The sequence below is a fragment of the Pongo abelii genome, chromosome 19, assembly GCF_028885655.2.
Source record: "Pongo abelii isolate AG06213 chromosome 19, NHGRI_mPonAbe1-v2.0_pri, whole genome shotgun sequence".
NCBI lineage: Eukaryota > Metazoa > Chordata > Mammalia > Primates > Hominidae > Pongo > Pongo abelii.
Genome location: NC_072004.2, coordinates 7,236,945 through 7,256,403, shown reverse-complemented (window position 1 = coordinate 7,256,403; position 19,459 = coordinate 7,236,945). Strand labels below are relative to the sequence as shown.

Below are 19,459 nucleotides of genomic sequence, written 5' to 3'. Positions count from 1 at the left end.
TTCCCATCTAGTAGTGGAAATGGACCTGAAATAACTAAACATTTATAAAATTTGCAAAACATGTACCATTACAAATTGTGCTGCATGCTGAAAGGAAAGGAACAGAGAGGACCCTGTGCGATGGCTCAAGCCTGTGATCCCAACATTTTGGAAGGCAGAGGTGGGAACATTGCTCGAGCCCAGGAGTTTGAGACCAGCCTGGATAACACAGGGAGACCCCTGTCTTTACAAAAATAAAAAAATAGCCAAGTGCGGTGGCTCACGCCTGTAATCCCAGCACTTTGGGAGGCCGAGGTGGGCGGATCACAAGGTCAGGAGATCGAGACTATCCTGGCTAACACGGTGAAACCCTGTCTCTCCTGAAAATACAAAAAAAAATTAGCTGGGCATGGTGCCGGGCCCCTGCAGTCCCAGCTACTCGGGAGGCTGAGGCAGGAGAATGGCGTGAACCCAGGAGGCGGAGCTTGCAGTGAGCCGAGATAGTGCCACTGCACTCCAGCCTGGGCGACAGAGCGAGACTCCGTCTCAAAAAATAAATAAATGAATAAATAAATCAAAATCAAAAAAAAAAAAATAGCCATGGCCAGGTGCGGTGGCTCATGCCTGTAATCCCAGCACTTTGGGAGGCCAAGGCGGGTGGATCACGAGGTCAGGAGATCGAGACCATCCTGGCTGACACAGTGAAACCCCGTCTCTACTAAAAATACAAAAAAATTAGCCGGGCGTGGTGGCGGGCGCCTGTAGTCCCAGCTACTCCGGAGGCTGAGGCAGGAGAATGGCGTGAACCCGGGAGGCGGAGCTTGCAGTGAGCCGCGATGGCGCCACTGCACTCCAGCCTGGGCGACAGAGCCAGACTCCGTCTCAAAAAAAAAAAAAAAAAAAAAAAAAAAATAGCCAGGTGTAGTGGCTTGTGCCTGTAGCCTGTAGGCCCAGCTACTCGGGAGGCTGAGTTTGGAGGAACACATGTCTGGTTTCTGACTCATCTTTTTTTTTTTTTTTTTGAGTCAGAGTTTCGCTGGTTGCCCAGGCTGGAGTGCAATGGCGCGATCTCGGCTCACTACAATGTCCGCCTCCTGGGTTCGAGCAATTCTCCTGTCTCAGCTTCCCGAGTAGCTGGAATTACAGGCATGCGCCACCACGCCCGGCAAATTTTGTATTTTTAGTAGAGACAGGGTTTCTTCATGCTGGTCAGGCTAATCTCAAACTCGCAACCTCAGGTGATCCGCCCGCCTCGGCCTCCCAAAGTGCTGGGATTACAGGCATGAGCCACTGTGCCTGGCCTCTGACTCATCTTTAAAATGAAGAAATATTGTGATCTACGAGTGTACCTCAAATTATGCCACTTCCCTGGATATACATGCTTCATTGGCTCCCCTTTGCCCTCAGAAGACTACAACATCTCTGCACAAGGCCCTGCACCATTTGGCCCTGTCATCCTTCTCAGAATCCTCAGGCCAGCCCCTAGGAATTCCTTCAGGTCTCTAACACACTCTCTTGCTTCAGGGAAGCCTGGAAAGCTGCTGTCACAGGAGTCGGGAGCTCAGTAGAGACTAGTGTTGGTGATAGAAATTCTGGAATTAAAAGTATGCAGATTGTAACTAGAGATACAGAATGAGATGAAATTACCTAAAATCTTCTCATTAGAGAAAGAATCTGCACACTTTTAAAAATGCATACCGGCAGGGCACGGTGGCTCACACCTGTAATCCCAGCACTTTGGGAGGCTGAGGTGGGCAAATCAAGAGGTCAGGAGTTTGAGACCAGCCTGGGCAACATGGTGAAACCCTGTCTCTACTAAAAATTTAAAAAATTAGCTGGGCATAGTGGTGGGTGCCTGTAATCCCAGCTACTCGGGAGGCTGAGGCAGGAGAATTGCTTGAACCCAGGAGGCGGAGGTTGCAGTGAGCCGAGATCATGTCATTGCACCACTCCAGCCCAGGCGACAGAATGAGACTCTGTCTCAAAAAAAAAAAAAAAAAAAAAAAGCATACCTTTAGGCCAGTCGCAGCAGCTCACGCCTGTAGTCCCAGCACCTGTAATCCTGGGAGGCTGAGGCAGGCGGATAACATGAGTCCAGGAGTTCGAGACGAGCCTGGCCAACATGGTGAAATGCCATCTCTACTAAAAATACAAAAAGTAGCTGGTGTGGTGGTGCGTGGTGCTTGTAATCCCAACTACTTGGGTGTCTGAGGCACAAGGATCACTTGAACCCAGGAGGCAGAGGTTGCAGTGAGCCAAGATCGTGTCACTGCCCTCCAGCCTGGGCAACAGAGCAAGACCCTGTCTCAAAAAAGAAAAAAATGCATACCTTCAGAAAAATTAAGTATGCCCTCAATATATTATACAGATTGTACTATATAAAGCATACACAAAAATAGAAATTAAAAATGATGACAGCTGGGTGCAGTGGTGTGTGCCTATAGTCTCACCTACTCAGGAGTTTGAGACTAGTGTGCTAAGATCAAGCCTGTGAATAGCCACTGTACTCCAGCCTGGGCAACACAGCAAGACCCCATCTCAAAAAAAAAAAAAAAAGAGTGACTTAAACTTTTCAATGACTTACTTACTATTGCACTGCAAATAGATTCCAAGTGCCATACCACTGTCTCCAAGGCCTGCTGGCCATCTGGGCCTTGTGACTCTTTGTCACTACATGGCATCCACATTGCCAACCCACCACATTTTCTTCTGCCTCAAGATTTTGAGCTGCTCTTTTCAGCCTGTTTTGCAGTTGCTCTTTGTGCCTAGAATACACTTCAACACTTCGTGCATGCTTAGTTTAGCTTCAATAGGATCACCTTGGCGAGGCCTTCCACATCTGAAGGGGCACACCCTCCACCCTCCAGCTGTTCCACGGCCTCTCTGTGCTTTTTCGTTTTGTTTGAGACAGGGTCTCGCTTTGTCACCCAGCTGTAATGCAGTGGTGCCATAAGGACTCACTGCAGTCTCCATCTCCCAGGGTCAAGCAATTCTCTCACCTCGGCCTCCTGAGTAGCTGGGACTACAGGTGTAAGCTACCATGACTGGCTAATTATTACATTTTTGTAGAGATGGGGTCTCACTGGGTGCGGTGGCTCACACCTGTAATCCCAGCACTTTGGGAGGCCGAGGCGGGCAGATCACAAGTTCAGGAGTTCGATACCAGCCTGTCTGGCATGGTGAAACCCGATCTCTACTAAAAATACAAAAATTATCTGGGTATGGTGGTGCGTGCCTGTAGTCCCAGCTACTCGGGAGGCTGAGGCAGGAGAATTGCTTGAACCCAGGAGGTTCAAGAAAGAGATGAGATGGGGTCTCACCATGTTGGTTGCCTAGGCTAGTCTCAAACTGCTAGGCTCAAGCGATCCTCCTGCTTCAGCCCCCTACCCAGTTACTTAGGAGGCTACAGTGGAGAATAGCTACAGCTCAGGCATTCAAGAGCAGCCTGGGCAACATAGTGAGATGCTGTCTCTAAAAAAATAAAAATATCCCAGCACTTTGGGAGGCCGAGGCAGGTGGATGACCTGAGGTCAGGAGTTCAAGAACAGCCTGGCCAAAGTGGTGAAATGCTGTCTCTACTAAAAATACAAAAATTATCTAGGTGTGGTGGCAGGCATCTGTAATTCCAGCTACTCAGGAGGCTGAGGCAGGAGAATCACTTAAACCTGGGAGGCCATTGCACTCTAGCCTGGGCAACGAGAGCAAAACTTCATCTCAAAAATAATAATAATAATAATAAAATAATAATAATGTGGTAGTATGTGCCTGTAGTCCCAGCTTGAGGATCCCCAGGCATGAGGATAGCTTGAGCCTAAGAATTTTGTTTTGTTTTTGTTTGAGACGTAGTCTCGCCCTGTTGCCCAGGCTGGAATGCAGTGGCGCAATCTCAGCTTACTGTAGCCTCCGCCTCCCAGGTTCAAGAGATTCTCATGCCTCAGCCTCCTGAGTAGCTGGGATTACAGGCAGGTGCCAACCACGCCTGGGTAATTTTTTTGTATTTTTAGTAGAGACAGGGTTTCACTGTGTTGGCCGGGCTGGTCTCAAACTCCTAACCTTCAGTGCTCTGCCTGCCTGGGCAGAGTGGGATTAGAGATGTGAAGTGCTGGAATTAGAGATGTGAGCCACTGTGCCCGGCCGAGCCTAGGAGTTTGAGGCTGCAGTGATCTCTGATGGTGCCACTGCACTCCCTCCTGGGTGACAGCAAGACCTCAGTCTCATAAATAAATAAATAAATAAATAAATAAATAAATAGGCTGGGTGTGATGGCCCACACCTGTAATCTCAGCACTTTGGGAGGCTGAGGCAGGTGCATTGCTGGAGCCCAGGATTTCAAGACCAGTCTGGGCAACGTGGCAAAACCCCGTCTCTACAAAAAATACAAAAATTAGCTGGACATGGTGGCACACGCCTGTAGTCCCAGCTACTCGGGAGGCTGAGGTGGGAGGATGCCTTGATCCTGGAAAGCAGAAGTTGTAATGAGTGGAGATCATGCCACTGTATTCCAGCCTGGGCAACAGAGCAAGACCCTGTCTCAATAAACAAACAAACAAACAAACCCTTAGAGGGGACCTCCAGAATGGCCCAGAGGGGCTGGGTGCGGTGGCTCATCCTGTAATCCCAACACTTTGGGAGGCCAAGGTGTAAGGATCACTTGAGGCCAAGAGTTCAAGACTGGCCTGGCCAACATGGCGAAACCCCATCTCTACTAAAAATACAAAAATTAGCTGGGTGTGGTGGCTGTAGTCCTGGCTGCTTGGGAGGCTGAGGCAGAAGAATTGCTCGAGCCTGGGAGGTGGAGGTTGCAGTGAGCCAAGATAGCGCCACTGCACTCCAGCCTGGGCGACAGAGTGAGACTCTCAAAAAAACAGAAAAACCAGAGTGACCCAAAGGTCCAGTGGCAGAGCCAAGGCTGGGTCCGCAGGCTCCTTCCTCCCAGTCCAGTGCTCTCACTGCATTTCTATCCTTCACCTCAGGTGGCATCTAGGGCACAGGGGGAACCTCCACATGGAGAACCACTGCAGTACGTCTCACGTCTCTTCTCTGTCCAGACCCTCCAACACTTCCCATCTCAGGGTATAATTCAGTGGACTAAAAGGCCATGCGTGATCTGGCCTCTTGTGACCCCTCTGACCTTCCCCTCAACTCCGTTCCAGTCTCACTGGTCTTCTGCCTCAGGACCTATGCCCTTGCTGTTCCCTCTGCCTGAAACATTTACCCAGTAATCTGCACAGCTCAGTCCCTCATCTCCTTTAGGTTCTGGGTCAACTATCGCCTTTTTTTTTTTTTTTTTGAGACGGAGTCTTGCTCTGTCGCCAGGCTGGAGTGCAGTGGCAAGATCTCAGCTCACCACAACCTCTGCCTCCCGGGTTCAAGCGATTCCCCTGCCTCAGCCTCCCGAGTAGCTGGGACTACAAGTGCCCGCCACCACACCTGGCTAATTTTTTTGTATTTTAGCAGAGACGAGGTTTCACCATGTTGGCCAGGATGGTCTCCATCTCCTGACCTCGTGATTCGCCCGCCTCGGCCTCCCACAGTGCTGGGATTACAGGCGTGAGCCACCGCGCCCGGCCTAACTATCGCCTTATTGGTGATGCCTTCACGGCCTGACCTCTTTTATTTATTTATTTTGAGATGGAGTCTCGCTCTGTTGCCCGGGCTGGAGTGCAATGGCCTGATCTCGGCTCACTACAACCTCTGCCTCCCAGGTTCAAGAGTTTCTCCTGCCTCAGCCTCCCGCGTAGCTGGGACTACAGGTGCCTGCCACCACGCCCGGCTAATTTTTGTATTTTTAGTAGAGATGGGTTTTCGCCATGTTGGCCAGGCTGGTCTCAAACTCCTGACCTCAGGTGATCCGCCCACCTCGGCCTCCCAAAGTGCTGGGATTACAGGCGTGAAACACCGCGCCCTGCCACGATCTTTCTAAAACACACATTTGACCTTCTTTGTTCTAAAAATGCCTCGGTGGACTCCTCGCTGCCCGTGGGGCCAAATCCCAGCTCCCACACAACCCGCCGTGTACGTGGACTGCACTCCGTTTCTAAACTCATCTCTTGCGCCACTCAGCCAGTGGCCCCCAAGGCAGGACTGGTCCTGGCTCAGGATCCAGTCGAAGAGACTCGTCTCGGGGGTCTTTTCTGACCGCGCTTCCTCCTCTGGCCCTCTAGGCGGCCTGAGCAGGCTCACTGACACAGTTTGGCGGCCTGGCACCTGCAGAAACTGCTGTCGCTGCGAGGTGCCCGTGTGGGCCACCGCTGCGCCAGGGAGAGAAGACGGCGAGGTCGCCCCTGGGAGGCAGAAGGCGAGCCAGGAGCCAGTCCTGGAAGCCAATGAGCGAGTGTGAAGGGTGTTCCGCTGCGTCAGCGAGGCCCGACTGCCCTTGGGAGGAGGAGAGCCCAGGGGCCAGTGCGGCGCGGGCCGCCCTCGCCTCCCACCCAGGGCGCTGAGCACGCACGCCGCCGGCCTGGCGGGGTTCGCGGGGCCCGGGCCCAGCCGCCGCCTTCTCCAGGCGCTCCTACTCTCTGGGCATCTGTAGTCCGAGCGGAAGGGGCGGGAACGCCGGCGACGCCGAGGAGCAAAGCCCATGATCGGCTTCCCTGGGCAGCGGACTGGCCGCCTTCCTCCCCGCACAAACGCACCGCCCAGGAGGGGGCGGGCCCGGCGGGTCGGGGGGCGGGCCCGGCGGGTCGGGGGGCGGGCCCGGCGGGTCGGGGGGCGGGGCCGGGGTCCGAGCTCGGGCCCGCCTCCGCCTCCGCCAGCTCCTGTGAGCCGCCGAGTGCTAAGCACCCGGGCTCTTCTGGGGGCTCCAGGTGAGCGGGGGCACAGAGGGGTCAGGGAGACCGCCCTCGAGGTGGGGCTGTCGGTCTGACCGCGGGTCCATCTGTCCTGCCGTCCGCCCACAGCCTCCTCCGCAGGATGGGAGAACAAAGGGAAGGGGCGGTTCTGGGGCCCCCGAGGGAATCCCGGGTCGCAGGTACCCAGTCCCGCCCACTGACACTTGGGTTTCTCCCCGAGTCATAGGCGCCGCCCAAGAGACCCTGGGCCGGCGCCGGGCGCAGCTGCCTCTCCGTCTTTGTGTCTCTCTCTGTGTCTGTCTGGCTATCTCCGAGTTTGCCTCCGCTTCCAGAACTAAGCCACCCAGACACCATCATCCCGAAAACCCCAGCCCTTCTCCCATGGCAGGTAAGTGCGCACAAGTCCGGGGTCTCCGTTATCCCCCCACGGACTTGGGAGCCGAGTTTGAACACATCCTCCCGGAACGTGCTCGGACTGGCTGGGTGGGGCCCCTCCCTTCCTTCCGGGGAACCTCCACCCTGCTCCCCTGCCCCATCTTTCTCTGCCTCTTGCCACCACGTTTCCTCCGAAGCCTCGCGGCCCATGGGCTGAGGAATAAGGGGATGAGGCCTTGGGTCCCTTTCTAATCTATCCTGCCCCCACCGCTTTACAGGCTACTTGCCCCCCAAAGGCTACGCCCCTTCGCCCCCACCTCCCTACCCTGTCACCCCTGGGTACCCGGAGCCGGCGCTACATCCTGGGCCCGGGCAGGCGCCAGTGCCCGCCCAGGTACCTGCCCCAGCTCCCGGCTTCGCCCTCTTCCCCTCGCCCGGCCCCGTGGCCTCGGGGTCTGCTGCCCCCTTCTTGCCACTGCCAGGGGTGCCTTCTGGCCTCGAATTCCTGGTGCAGGTGAGTGGGAAGGAGGGAGGGAGGATGACTGGGAGGGGACCTGGGCGTCCAGATGGGCCAGCTGATGTGCGCGCCGCCCCTCTCTTTCCAGATTGATCAGATTTTGATTCACCAGAAGGCTGAGCGAGTGGAAAGTAAGTAGAAGCAGTGGGAGGTTGGACCTCATGGTGGTGGCCTGGATGGTGGGCTCCTGGGCGCGCGAGGCTCTATAAATCTCCCCGTGTCACCCCTGGCAGCGTTCCTAGGCTGGGAGACCTGTAACCGGTATGAACTGCGCTCTGGGGCCGGGCAGCCCCTGGGTCAGGCGGCCGAGGAGAGCAACTGCTGCGCCCGTCTGTGCTGTGGCGCCCGCCGGCCGCTGCGTGTCCGCCTGGCCGACCCCGGGGACCGCGAGGTGCTGCGTTTGCTCCGCCCGCTGCACTGTGGCTGCAGCTGCTGTCCCTGTGGCCTCCAGGAGGTGGGCGGAGGGATGGGGCCGGGAGGGCGGGCTTGGTGGGGCGGGACAATGATGAGGTCCACCTGAGATGAGGCCTGGATCAGATGGGAGTGGGCAGGTGGGGATGGGAGGTTTAGTGAGGGCCAAATAGACAGATGATAGAGCTGAGACCCCTGCCTCCGCAGTGACCCTGTCTGCTTCCCACTCCCAGATGGAAGTACAGGCTCCACCAGGCACCACCATTGGCCACGTGCTACAGACCTGGCATCCCTTCCTCCCCAAGTTCTCCATCCAGGATGCCGATCGCCAGACAGTCTTGCGAGTGGTGGGGCCCTGCTGGACCTGTGGCTGTGGCACAGACACCAACTTTGAGGTATCAGGAATACTAGAGGTTCTTGGGACCTTCGTAAACCGAGATGATGATTCGACGAGGCAGGATAGTTAACACTAAGGTCAAGACCCTGAGCTCATCAATCTAAATCCACTGTGACTCCGACAGCCTTTGCAGCATTCCTCCATTTGGAAATAGGATGGCCTTGTGCTCTTATAAAAGCATAACAACGAGGATTTCATCTTAAGGAGCGATGCTGATTATTACAAGGGGCCCTGAGATGGGCAGAAAAAAAATCTAAGGCCAGCCTGGATTTGGGGTGAAGGATGATTAAGTCTGTGTGGGCTGGGCCCATGTGGCTGCTGTGTATGAGTTTGTGAGCCCAGGCCCTGGAGCAAGCACGATTTTAACATGTTAACATCCTGTAGCCTGCCCTGCTAAAATAGAATCCAAATGCCCCTGCCATTCTGAAATCCAGTATATCCTTCTCACTGTGCATTCTTGTCACCAGCCTGGAAGCTAGAGATCCCAAGTAGTGAGAATTTCAGAGTGAGGTGAGGCCTGGGAAGCACCTTGGTTTCTAGAAGACAAAGGCACTCCACAGACCCTTGAGTTCTTTTTTTGTTTGTTTTTTGTTTGTTTGTTTGTTTTGAGACGGAGTCTTGCTCTTGTTGCCCAGGTGGGAGTGCTATGGCATGATCTCGGCTCACTGCAGTCTTTGCCTCCCGGGTTCAAGCAATTCTCCTGCCTAAACCTCCCAAGTAGCTGGGATTATAGGCATGCGCCGCCATGCCCGGCTAATTTTACATTTTTAGTAGAGACGAGGTTTCTCCATGTTGGTCAGGCTGGTCTCGAACTCCTGACCTCAGGTGATCCGCCCACCTTAGCCTCCCAAAGTGCTGGGATTACAGGCGTGAGCCACCGCACCTGACTGACCCTTGAGTTCTTTAAGGGATAATTGCTTGTGCAGATAAGGGAGAAACAACAGGTATAATCCAGTAGACTTTCCAACGCTTCTAATGAGGTACCCTACCTAAGGTTACTTTGCAAAAATGAGTCACCTTGGTAGCTAGAGGGAGATTCCATGATGGGAACCAATTGGGAATAAGATATAATAACTGCGTGATCTCCAGATGGGAATGTATAGGCTGTGGGGTTCTCATAGGGCCAGTGTCCCTTTTACATAATTATAAATGGTCCATACTTGGGGCTGTACCCTTAGGACCATGGCAGGAAGTGCCCCAGAGCTGTAGGACAGTGCAGGAAGGGGATGGGAATGACACAAAAGGAAATCACTGCAGTTGTAATCACTGGAGAATGAGCACAGGAAAAGGACCAGGAAGTCACGGGGAGTAACTACCCACATCGGCAGGGCCTGTTGCTGTGTGGCTCAGAGAAGCCAGTGGAAATTGTGGTCCTCAAAGGCTACTGACTGCTGCCTCTCCCCACAGTAGATAGGCATGTATCCCTCTCTAGATGAGGCTCTCATGCAGTGCTGGGCAAGGCCCTCCCCTACTTTGCAGATTAGAGAAAAGGTACTCTTCGGGGTAGACATAGCCTTCTAGGAGCCTTCTTGACTGGTGAAGTACAGCCAGGATTCCAGTAGCTTTCCTTGACCTTTTGGCCAGGTTACTTTGTGTAGGGCACAAACTCTGCCAATTGTGGGTGGCAGGGGCATTGGGAACCAGAGCAAACCTAGCAAACAGCCATACCCTAAGGGGGTTGGATTGTCATGCTTCCAGTTCTCCCACCACTGCTGTTCAGTTATGTCACGCATCGCCTTTCGATAGCAGCAGATCTGAGTCTGAATCCTAATTTTGGGTATAGACTCAGCATGATCTAGAGTGCCTCAGTTTCCCCAGCTGTCATACTCTGTGATGGGAACCAGCTGGGAAAGCGATCACTCGGTGACCATTAGAGGGGAAGATTCACTGAGTGGAGACCCTGCAAATTCATACATGCGACTGTGGGAATGAGACTGGAGCAGGTGAGACTGGCTGCCTCCTCCTCAGTTGGGTCCTTCCTCCCTCGCTGATGACAGGTGAAGACTCGGGATGAATCCCGCAGTGTGGGCCGCATCAGCAAGCAGTGGGGGGGCCTGGTCCGAGAAGCCATCACGGCTGCAGATGACTTCGGCCTACAGTTCCCGCTGGACCTGGATGTGAGGGTGAAGGCTGTGTTGCTGGGAGCCACTTTCCTCATTGTGAGTTGGCTGCCCCTGCCCCCACCTCCTGCCTGTCCTTTGCTGTCATTTGAAGCTTTATGCATTTCCTGGCCTCTTGCTAGGGGAAGGTCAGGGATAGGTGTTGCGGGGGTTGAGGTTCTAGAGCTGGCCTGTGACAGCCAAGCTGGGCTGGCCCAGCCGGATCTCCCATTGACAGTGGCCTCCTCTTAGGACTACATGTTCTTTGAGAAGCGAGGAGGCGCTGGGCCCTCTGCCATCACCAGTTAGAGGCCCCTATGGTGTGAGGAGACCATCACCTCGACCAGAACTCCAGATGGTCACCTGCCCTGGCCCCTCCTCTGGGCAGCCCCTTTCCCCCATGTACACTGCAGGGGACAGAAGGGGGACCCCATCCCTACCCTACTCCCTGGCCGCCTGCCCCTGTGGTCCCCAAGGAGGGGTATGTATGAGAGCCCCTCTCCTGCTACCTCCCACCACTGTCCCAGCAGTCCCTCGGCACACAGGCATATCGGCTTTCACACTTTCCCCATGCACTCCCTCCCACCCCTTTCCAGGGCCTCTGCTCCAAAGGAGGCCTCTGGAACCCAGGACTCTGGGGTTTTACAAGAGGGCTGGGGTGTGGAAGGGCAAGCTGCTGCACCAAAGACGGTGGATATAGCCACCGCCCCCGCCCCCCCGCCCCGCCGCTGCCTAGCATCTCCTTGGCCAATTAGTTCAGCCTCAGACCATGGCACTTTGAGGGGGTCTCTACCTCCCCATCAACAGCTGCAGGGGGACCCCAGTGCCAACTTCCTCTCCCACTAGGGCCCTGCCTTCAGCTGGTGCTTGCTGCGATTCCTGTGCCTTATGTAACTGCCCTTCCTTCCCTTGCCCTAGGAAAAAGGCTGCATCTTTATATGTTACATTCATATAAACTTTGTAACTTTTTGGACATTGAAAGATGTATGTAATAGGGGAGGGTAGAAGGAGTTGGTATGGGAAAAAACAAAGGGGAACGTGAGAGCTGGGCTGGGGCAGGGGCTGGTCCATCTCATAATCCATACTACCAGCATCAAATGTACCTGAGTGCAAGAGAGCAATCGTTATCACCCACGATGGCCCTGGACCAAATGAAGGCAGTTTGGGCCTATACCCCAAGTCAATATGGCGGCTTCCATCATCCAGGATGGCTGCCCTGCAGAGTCCAGTGTGGTAGCTGATGGCAGTTCAGGATGGCAGTTCACATGGTCCAGTGTGGCCCCTTGATCCTCTCTAGTGCGTAGAAGCTTCCTCTGCATATGATGTATAGCAGCTGTTTTCCTCCAAGTCCTCTTGTTTGAGAATGTAGTGGGCAGACTAGATCCTTCTTGGCCCAGCCAAAGGAGCTTCAGCCTGCAGAAGCCAAGGAGCATGGGAGGGAGGAGACATTTGCCAGTGCCCAACTCTGGGCTCCTCCTCCATGTGCCTACAGCAGGTGGGATCTTCCCAGGTGGAAGGTCTACCCCTGTCAGGACCTTGTTCTGGTTCTGCTTGGTCCCGTGTGGCCAGGCCCTCAGGGGCCTCGGCTTTTCATGCTGGTGTCCATACCCACAAAAGCTGAGCTCAGGGCCTGGCTAGGACATAGCGGCTGGCAGCTGAGAGGTCCCACTGGTAATGCTCCAGGATGCGCCGGCAGTCAGCTCTGGACCGGCTACTCAGGTGGAAGAGCTGGTCTACCTGTGGAAGCAGGAGGGTGGGTTGCAGCTGACTGCCAGGTGGCAGGGGCGGGAGAGGAGGGACCCCAAGAGAAGGGGCTGGCTTTACCTTGAGGTTCCGGATGGCAGAAACCACATCTCCCCCAGTGGCTCCTAGTGCTGTCTGGCACTCCTGGTGGGTGACCCCATGGACACTCAGCTCCACCTGAGACAGACAAAGCCTCACTCAGGCCCCTGCCCCTGCCTGTAGCCCCTTCTGGACACCAGGCCATTTCAGTGAGACCTCACCTCCATAATCTTCCTCTGCAACTCAGGATCGGGCAAGAGGCCTCCAGAGAGGGCAGCGGCTTTACTGGCTCCAGGCGTTCCCATGGGGTGATTGTGTGGGGGTTTTCTTTTGGGCCAGGGAAGCCTCTCCCTAGGGGGCTGGCTGGGCTGAGGAGAGCTAGAGGATAAAGGTGGGCGTGGAGGCAGGCCTGGGGGTCCCTGGGGCACAGCTCTGGCTTGTCGAATTTCAGGGGGGCTTGAACCACCCCCTGTGGGACGAGGACCCAGGGACAGAACTGACTCCAGACTCCTGGAAATGCCTGCACAGTTGAGAAAGAAACAACTTGAACTCGGCTGGCTGCAGCCTCCGCTTCCTGGGCTCAAGCAATCCTCCCACCTCAGCCTCCTGAGTAGCTGGGACTATAGGTGCCTGCCACTACGACTGGCTAATTTTTGTATTTTTGTAGAGACGGGGTTTCGGCACATTGCCCAGGCTGGTCTCAAACTCCTGGACTCAGGCCATCCGCCCACGTTGGGCTCCCAAAGTGCTGGGATTACAGGCGTGAGCGACCATGCCTGGCCCCACTCTCTGTCTTCATCTGTGCTGAGCTGGATGATTTTGCAAGCATTTGCAGATGAGCTAGCCAGCCCTGTCCCTGGGTGGTTCATGTGTCAGGTGGGACAATAAGACAGATGGGCAAATGGACACCAAGGCCTAGGCGGAGGGCCCAGAGAACTCAGAGCTCAGGGCCCAGAGTGTGGAGGTGCTCTTCAGAAGGGAAGGCAGGAGGGCTTCCCATCTTTTAAGATTCCACAGTATAGGGCCAGGCACAGTGTCTCACGCCTGTAATCCCAGCACTTTGGGAGGCCGAGGCAGGCAGATCACCTGAGGTTGGGAGTTCAAGGCCAGCCTGGGCAACAGGGTGAAACCTCATCTCTACTAAAAACACAAAATTAGCTGGGCGTGGTGGCGCATGCCTGTAGTCCGAGCTACTCAGGAGGCCGAGGCAGGAGAATAGCTTGAACCCGGGAGGTGGAGGTTGCAGTGAGCCAAGATCACGCCACTGCACTCCAGCCTGGGCAAAAAGAGTGAAACTCTGTCTCAAAAAAAAAAAAAAAAGAGAGAGAGAGATTTCACGGTATAGCTAGGATGCCAGCAGACAGAATTCAGAGGAAGGAAATAATAGATGCAAAGGCATGGATTCAGGGCAGGAGGTCGGAATTGAAGGGCTGGTCTTGATCTCCTCAGAGACCCTGGAGTCCACCACACCCACCTTTCATCCTCTCCAGGGGCACGTTCCTCCTCTGGCCCCGTGCTGGGGGCGCATCCCAAAGATTTGCCTTCTTTCTGTCTCTGTTGGAGAGGGATCCAGTTCATCCTCCACACCAACTCTCCCCACCCCACAGATCAACACATCCTCCCAAAAAAACTCACGAGGGAACCCAGGAGACCCGGGGCCCAGGGTGGAGGCTGCAGCTTCACTCTGGTCCTGTCCCCAGGCTTCCCTTCCAGAGAAGCTCCTGGACCTCATCAGTTCTCCCAGCCCACCCCTGTCCCCTACCCTTTCAGGTCCTCACCCATCTATGCTTCCTGGGTGTTGATCTCCCCGGGCAGGGGTGCCTCTGTGGACTGGACGGGTGGCTGGCAAGCCCCCCGCATCTGCCAGCGTCACCGCCGAGGCTGGGAAGCTGCCCATTTTGAAGGTGCGACCATTCTGGCCCTTCCAGATTGTGGAGTCGGGGCTGTGGAAAGAGGAGCTGGTAAATAGGTTGGGAATAAGGGCAAGAGTTAGGGCTGGGCCCTGGCCCACAGTCAGCTCACTAGGCTATGTGCCTTGGAGCCGCATCTGCCTGGAGGAAGGGAAGGCTTTTCCCTAATGCAATAAGGCTCTATGGGCCAGCAGTGGCTCCAGCAGGGAGGCCAGGACCATGCTGGAGCTTTCAGGACCCAGTGGGGAGAGGAGATGACACAGAAGATCAGGGTTCAAGGAGCTGGAGAGAAGCAGAGAAGGGATCAGGAATTAGGCTGGGAGGGTATCCTCCTCCTGAGGATGCTTGGGAGGTATGGGACTGTCACCTGCCCTCGATGACTGTGATGGGGTCACCAGTCTCCATCCTCAGGGCGCCTGGCTCTGTGACATCCCTCACACAGCATCCTTCCGAAGGCCAGGCCTGTGGAGACAAGAGGAAAGGGTGGCTGGGCTTGTGGCCTGAGTCAGAATGGTAATATGGGAGCAGGAATAAAGAGGAGCCCCGCTCTGTATGTCGTCTGTGCTGGGCCCAGGGTGGGACTCTCCCTGTCCCCCTGTTGTAATTCAGTGAGGGAGGCAGACCTGGATCCCATGACAAACAGGTCAGGGCTCAAGGAGCAAGAGAGGAGGGCCCTGGCTCTACCTGGGGGGACCAACAGGAGCGTCATCCTGTACACTGCTTTCACTCCACATCCAGGCTCGTCAGATCAGCCTCCCAAGCCCCTCTGGGAAATTTCCACTCCTCTGCAGCCCCACCGCCTCTACCCTCATCCAGACCTCTTCATCTCCCTTCTGCTTCACAGCCACTGTTGCCTACCTGGTCTCCCAGCCTCAGCATCATCCCTCTAATCCATTCTTGCGCCACACCAGAGTGCCGTCATGGGCAGAGTGGCTTGTAACTCCCCTGCCTAGTAGGCTTCCCTGGCTCCCAAATGCCTTCAGAGTAAAGACTAAAATTTAGTGGTAGAGTGTAGCAGCTTAGGGAACAGCTCTGAAGTCAAATTAACTGGCTCAAATCCCAACTCCTCCACTTACCATGTGACTTTAGGCAAGTCACTTAAACTCTCAGTGCCTCTACTGCCCATCAGTAACATGGAGATAATAATAATTACCTCATCCAGGCCGGGCGCGGTGGCTCATGCCTGTAATCCCAACACTTTGGGAGGCCGAGGCCGGTGGATCATTTGAGGTCAGGAGTTCGAGACCAGCCTGGCCAACATGGTGAAACCCCATCTCTACTAAAAATACAAAAATTAGCCAGGCGTGGTGGCAGGCACCTGTAGTCCCAGCTACTCGGGAGGCTGAAACAGGAGAATTGCTTGAACCTGGGAGGTGGAGGTTGCAGTGAGCCAGGATCCCACCACTGCACTCCAGCTAGGGTGACAGAGCAAGACTCTGTCTCAAAATAAAATAATAATAATAATAATTACCTCATCCAGTGGTTGAGAGCATTAAATGAGCGAATCTGCATAAGCGCCCATGTAAAGCACACAGTGCAGTGTCCTGCACAGGTCAAGTGCTCTACGTGTTAGCTTAACACGCCTTGCAAAGCCCTCCATGACACAGCTCCTGCTCTCTCTGCAGCCTCATTACTTCTTTTTTTTTTTTTTGAGATGGAGTTTCGCTCTTTTTGCCCAGGCTGGAGTGCAATTGTGCGATCTTGGCTCACCGCAACCTCCGCCTCCCGGGTTCAAGCGATTCTCCTGCCTCAGCCTCCCAAGTAGCTGGGATTACAGGCATGCACCACCACACCCAGCTAATTTTGTATTTTTTAGTAGAGACGGGGTTTCTCCATGTTGGTCAGGCGGGTCTTGAACTCCCGACCTCAGGTGATCTGCCCACCTCCGCCTCCCAAAGTGCTGGGATTAGAGACATGAGCCACCGCGCCTGGCCTGCGGCTTCATTATTTCTATTTCCCCCTTCTCACGCTGAGCCCTTCTCTTCCTCTGCATGTCAACACGACTGCAACTGAGTGCTGTCTCCTCTATGCCCCTATTCTGGCCCAGACACAGACCCCAGCCTTTCAGTCTGCATCTGTGTAGCCCCAAGCTGCCTCCCCAGGGCTCTGATCTCCCTGCAAGTAGGGACTGCATCTGTTTTGCTCAGAGCTGAGTCCCAGAGACCAGCACAGGCATCTGGATAAGTTAGTCTTTGCATGGCACCCTGGGAGAGCGAATGGAGGGAAGAGGGACTGGGTATCTGGTGAGGTAAGGGGTTCCCACCTCTTGCAGCAGCCCCTCCAGGTGGGAAAAGCTAGGCCGGTCGGCAGGGTGGGGGGCCCAGCAGCGCAAGGCGAGGGAGTAGAGGGCCCTGGAGCAGAGGGGAGGCCTAGGTAGCCGGGCTCTGTCCTCCAGCCGCTGCAGGATGAGGTACGGTGGGACCCCGGCCCAGGGTTCCTCGCCCCCCGAGAACATCTCCCACAGCGTCACCCCAAACATCCACACGTCCGAGGCAGACGAGAAGGCTCCGTGGCGCAGGCTCTCTGGGGCACACCTGCCGAAGGAAGTGGAGCTGAAAGGAGCGGGACACGTGCTCCCTGGCGGCTCACCTTCCACGGAGCACCCCCGAGTGCTCCCATCTTTCACAAAAGTCCTCTTTGCCTAGAAGGATAACCCTTCTGGTCCCAGCCTCCCTCAGAAGCCCGGCCCCCTCCGATCTCCCTCGGCTGCTGCCCTCCGGATCCGCCCGGCTCAGAGCCCGACCCCTCGCGGGCCCGCGCTCACCAGGCGTAGGGGATGGGGCGGGGCCCGCCCATGACGTAGCGGCCCCGGGCACCGCCCAGAGGCCGCACCAGCCCGAAGTCAGCCACCTTGATGGTGCGCGGCGACGCCAGCAGCAGGTTGCGCGTAGCGAGGTCTCGGTGCACCAGCCCGCGGGCCCCCAGGTACGCCATGGCTCCCGCCAGCTGCCGCAGGAAGAGGCAGAGCAGGGCCACGAGCAGCGGGGGTGTCGGGGCCGGGGCCGTTAGGCGCGCGTGCAGGGAGCCCAGTGGCGCCAGCTCCATCACCTGCAGGAGGGAACACCGCGCCGCGTGAGCGGTACCCATGGACGCTGGCCGCCTACGCTCCTGCCGCACGGCTGTCCCGGGAACCAGCGGCTGGATCTGCTCACCATCTGCAGAGGCTGGCCCAGTACAAGGCCGTGCAGGCGCAGCACGTGTGGGTGCTCCAAGTTCATCATGACCGATACCTCTCGCAGGAAGTCCCCCAGTTCTGTGCCCATCGGACCTTCGGGACCTACCCGGAGAGACTTGACAGCCACTGGGACCTGGAGGTGGGGGGAAGCGCCTTTAGGCATTGCGGGCATGAAGAACAGAGGGGGCAGCTGGCCTGGATGAAGCGGGATCCCTGGACACTCACACTCTTGCCACTGGGCAGCGTCCACAGCCCTCGGTGCACCACACCGAAGCAGCCCGAACCCAGCAGCTCCCCTCTGCAAACAGCACCCTCTGGGATCAGACACTTGAGGCCCCCCTCTGGCTCAGGGAGGTGCCGTGGGCTGTCCAAGGGCAGGGTGGGCTCCTTGTGCTCAGGGGCAAAACCTCCAAGGATCTGAAACAGGCATGGGAAATCCGGTATGCAGAGCCCTGTACCCCCCTCCCTGCCCCTCAAGCCAGCTCATTCCCAGGCCCAAGCTGCCCACCCACAACACACACCTTGTAGACCCAGTTCTTAGACTTAGGCCCGGAACGTAGCCTTTTCAGAGCTTCGGACAGTCTGCGCTGAGCTGTGGGAGGCCAGAATCAGGGCTGGGGTGGAGGTGGGGGTGGGGAAGAGTGCAGAGAGGCTTACAGGGAAGAAAAGGGCTGGAAGAGGGTTGTGGTGGGGGAAGGCAACTGATAGGCTGTGGACAGAGAGACCAGGACCTCGGGGCAGGGGTCCCTCACCAGGCCGGCCCATGCCAATGCCGTCCAGGTCCTCGGGCTTTACAAAGTCGAAGTGCTCTGGCCGAGTGACATTAAGCTCCTCAAGGATGGGCCAGTAAAACTGGGCCAACTGGATGTCCCGGAGCAGCTTCAGTAGCCACAGGGAGCCGGCCTCAGGAAGCATGTCCAGAGAAGGAGTTCCTAAGGATGATGGCACTCTCCTTCAGATGTTCAGCCCAGGGTAGGCCCTAGAGAGACCAGGTCTCCAGCTCCACCTGCAAGTCATCAGAAACACTCAGGTACAGAGGCAGGGACACAGCAGAGACAGCCAGGATCCCTGCCACTCACGTACACAAATCCCAGGTAGAATGTTCCCCGTGCCCATGGCATCCGGGTACTCTGTCCCTTCACTGCTGAGTAACCTGCCCTGCTCACACCTGCAATTTTAGCATACTGCCTGCTCCTACTACAGACTCCAGGTATGTTACCATCCTGACTCTGAAATATGGCACATCACACACCCAGACACCCAGAAACACTGCCCTTTTAGACCTGAGCTACACGGTGGCACAAACTCACTCATACACACCTGAGACATCTCCCTTCCTCCAACATGAGACATGTTTGCCTACCACACACACTAGAGATGCTCAGATATGACAACCACACCATACCTCAGACATGTAGGTAGAGCACGCACACACATGAAGGTACACTGCCTCCCACATGCTGCCACACACACACACTGAGACCTACAGATATACTGCAAAACATGGCCGAGACTCCCAAATACATGTCTTCTTTTTTTTTTTTTTTTTTTTTGAGACAGAGTCTCGCTCTTTCATCTAGGCTGGAATGCAGTGGCGTGATCTTGGCTCACTGCAACCTCCACCTCCCGGGTTCAAGCAATTCTTCTGCCTCAGCCTCCCAAGTAGCTGGGACTACAGGCGCGTGCCACCATGCCCAGCTATTTTTTGTATTTTTAGTAGAGATGGGGTTTCATCATATTGGCCAGGCTGGTCTTGAACTCCTGACCTCATGATCCGCCCGCCTCGGCCACCCAAAGTGCTGGGATTACAGGCGTGAGCCACTGCGCCCGGCCGATATATGTTGTCTTAACGCTGAGACATTTCAGCATGTGGCCACAAAACGCCCAGGCTCATCCATGTCCTTCCATGAGATGTTCCTTGTACATACGTGTCACATCCATGGGACATGGCAGTTCACTGCCTCCAAACACCTAGATACACTGCCCCACACGGCTAAGACACAAAGGTCCATATGAACACAAC

The 19,459-nt window shown here is 55.8% G+C and overlaps 2 protein-coding genes across 11 annotated transcripts; one reads left to right on the top strand and one right to left on the bottom strand.

Annotated features, from left to right (window-relative positions):
* Window positions 1-6,674: 6,674 nt before the first annotated feature.
* On the top strand, window positions 6,675-11,550 carry PLSCR3 (phospholipid scramblase 3). 4 transcript variants are annotated; one of them, XM_009251244.4, is made up of 8 exons: window positions 6,675-6,785; window positions 6,997-7,158; window positions 7,424-7,659; window positions 7,751-7,793; window positions 7,896-8,116; window positions 8,307-8,468; window positions 10,468-10,629; window positions 10,822-11,550. In XM_009251244.4, exons 2-8 carry the CDS (start codon window positions 7,152-7,154, stop codon window positions 10,876-10,878), a joined length of 888 nt encoding a protein of 295 aa, XP_009249519.2. In that variant the 5' UTR covers window positions 6,675-6,785; window positions 6,997-7,151; the 3' UTR covers window positions 10,879-11,550. The 4 variants fall into 4 exon arrangements, with proteins under 4 accessions (XP_009249519.2, XP_063574456.1, XP_054392127.1 ...); XM_063718386.1 differs by having other exon boundaries at window positions 10,468-11,550; XM_054536152.2 differs by lacking the exons at window positions 6,675-6,785; window positions 7,424-7,659 and having other exon boundaries at window positions 6,797-7,158.
* A 37-nt stretch (window positions 11,551-11,587) lies between these two features.
* On the bottom strand, window positions 11,588-19,212 carry TNK1 (tyrosine kinase non receptor 1). Of its 7 annotated transcripts, XM_024234871.3 has the most exons (13): window positions 18,189-19,210; window positions 17,958-18,028; window positions 17,662-17,853; window positions 17,414-17,569; window positions 17,026-17,309; window positions 16,525-16,795; window positions 14,629-14,723; window positions 14,130-14,294; window positions 13,826-13,905; window positions 12,573-12,871; window positions 12,394-12,489; window positions 12,178-12,306; window positions 11,588-11,982 (listed from the first exon to the last, which is right to left on the bottom strand). In XM_024234871.3, the coding sequence occupies exons 1-12, from the start codon at window positions 18,349-18,351 to the stop codon at window positions 12,193-12,195; spliced, it is 1,986 nt and encodes a 661-aa protein (XP_024090639.3). In that variant the 5' UTR covers window positions 18,352-19,210; the 3' UTR covers window positions 11,588-11,982; window positions 12,178-12,192. The 7 variants fall into 7 exon arrangements, 5 of the variants coding, with proteins under 5 accessions (XP_024090639.3, XP_054392123.2, XP_054392124.2 ...); XR_008515281.2 differs by lacking the exon at window positions 12,573-12,871 and having other exon boundaries at window positions 18,189-19,211; XM_054536148.2 differs by having other exon boundaries at window positions 12,178-12,489; window positions 18,189-19,211.
* Window positions 19,213-19,459: the final 247 nt, after the last annotated feature.

Coding starts and splice junctions, on each gene's coding strand:
- TNK1 (XM_054536147.2), bottom strand. CDS start 18,351: ATGCTTCCTGAGGCCGGCTCCCTGTGGCTACTGAAGCTGCTCCGGGAC. Junction 14,295..14,628: donor ATCACAGTCATCGAGGGCAG/GTGACAGTCCCA, acceptor CTCTTTCCACAG/CCCCGACTCCACAATCTGGA. Junction 13,906..14,129: donor CACCCAGGAAGCATAGATGG/GTGAGGACCTGA, acceptor CCTCTCCAACAG/AGACAGAAAGAAGGCAAATC.
- PLSCR3 (XM_063718386.1), top strand. Junction 8,117..8,306: donor GTCCCTGTGGCCTCCAGGAG/GTGGGCGGAGGG, acceptor TCCCACTCCCAG/ATGGAAGTACAGGCTCCACC. Junction 8,469..10,467: donor GCACAGACACCAACTTTGAG/GTATCAGGAATA, acceptor CGCTGATGACAG/GTGAAGACTCGGGATGAATC.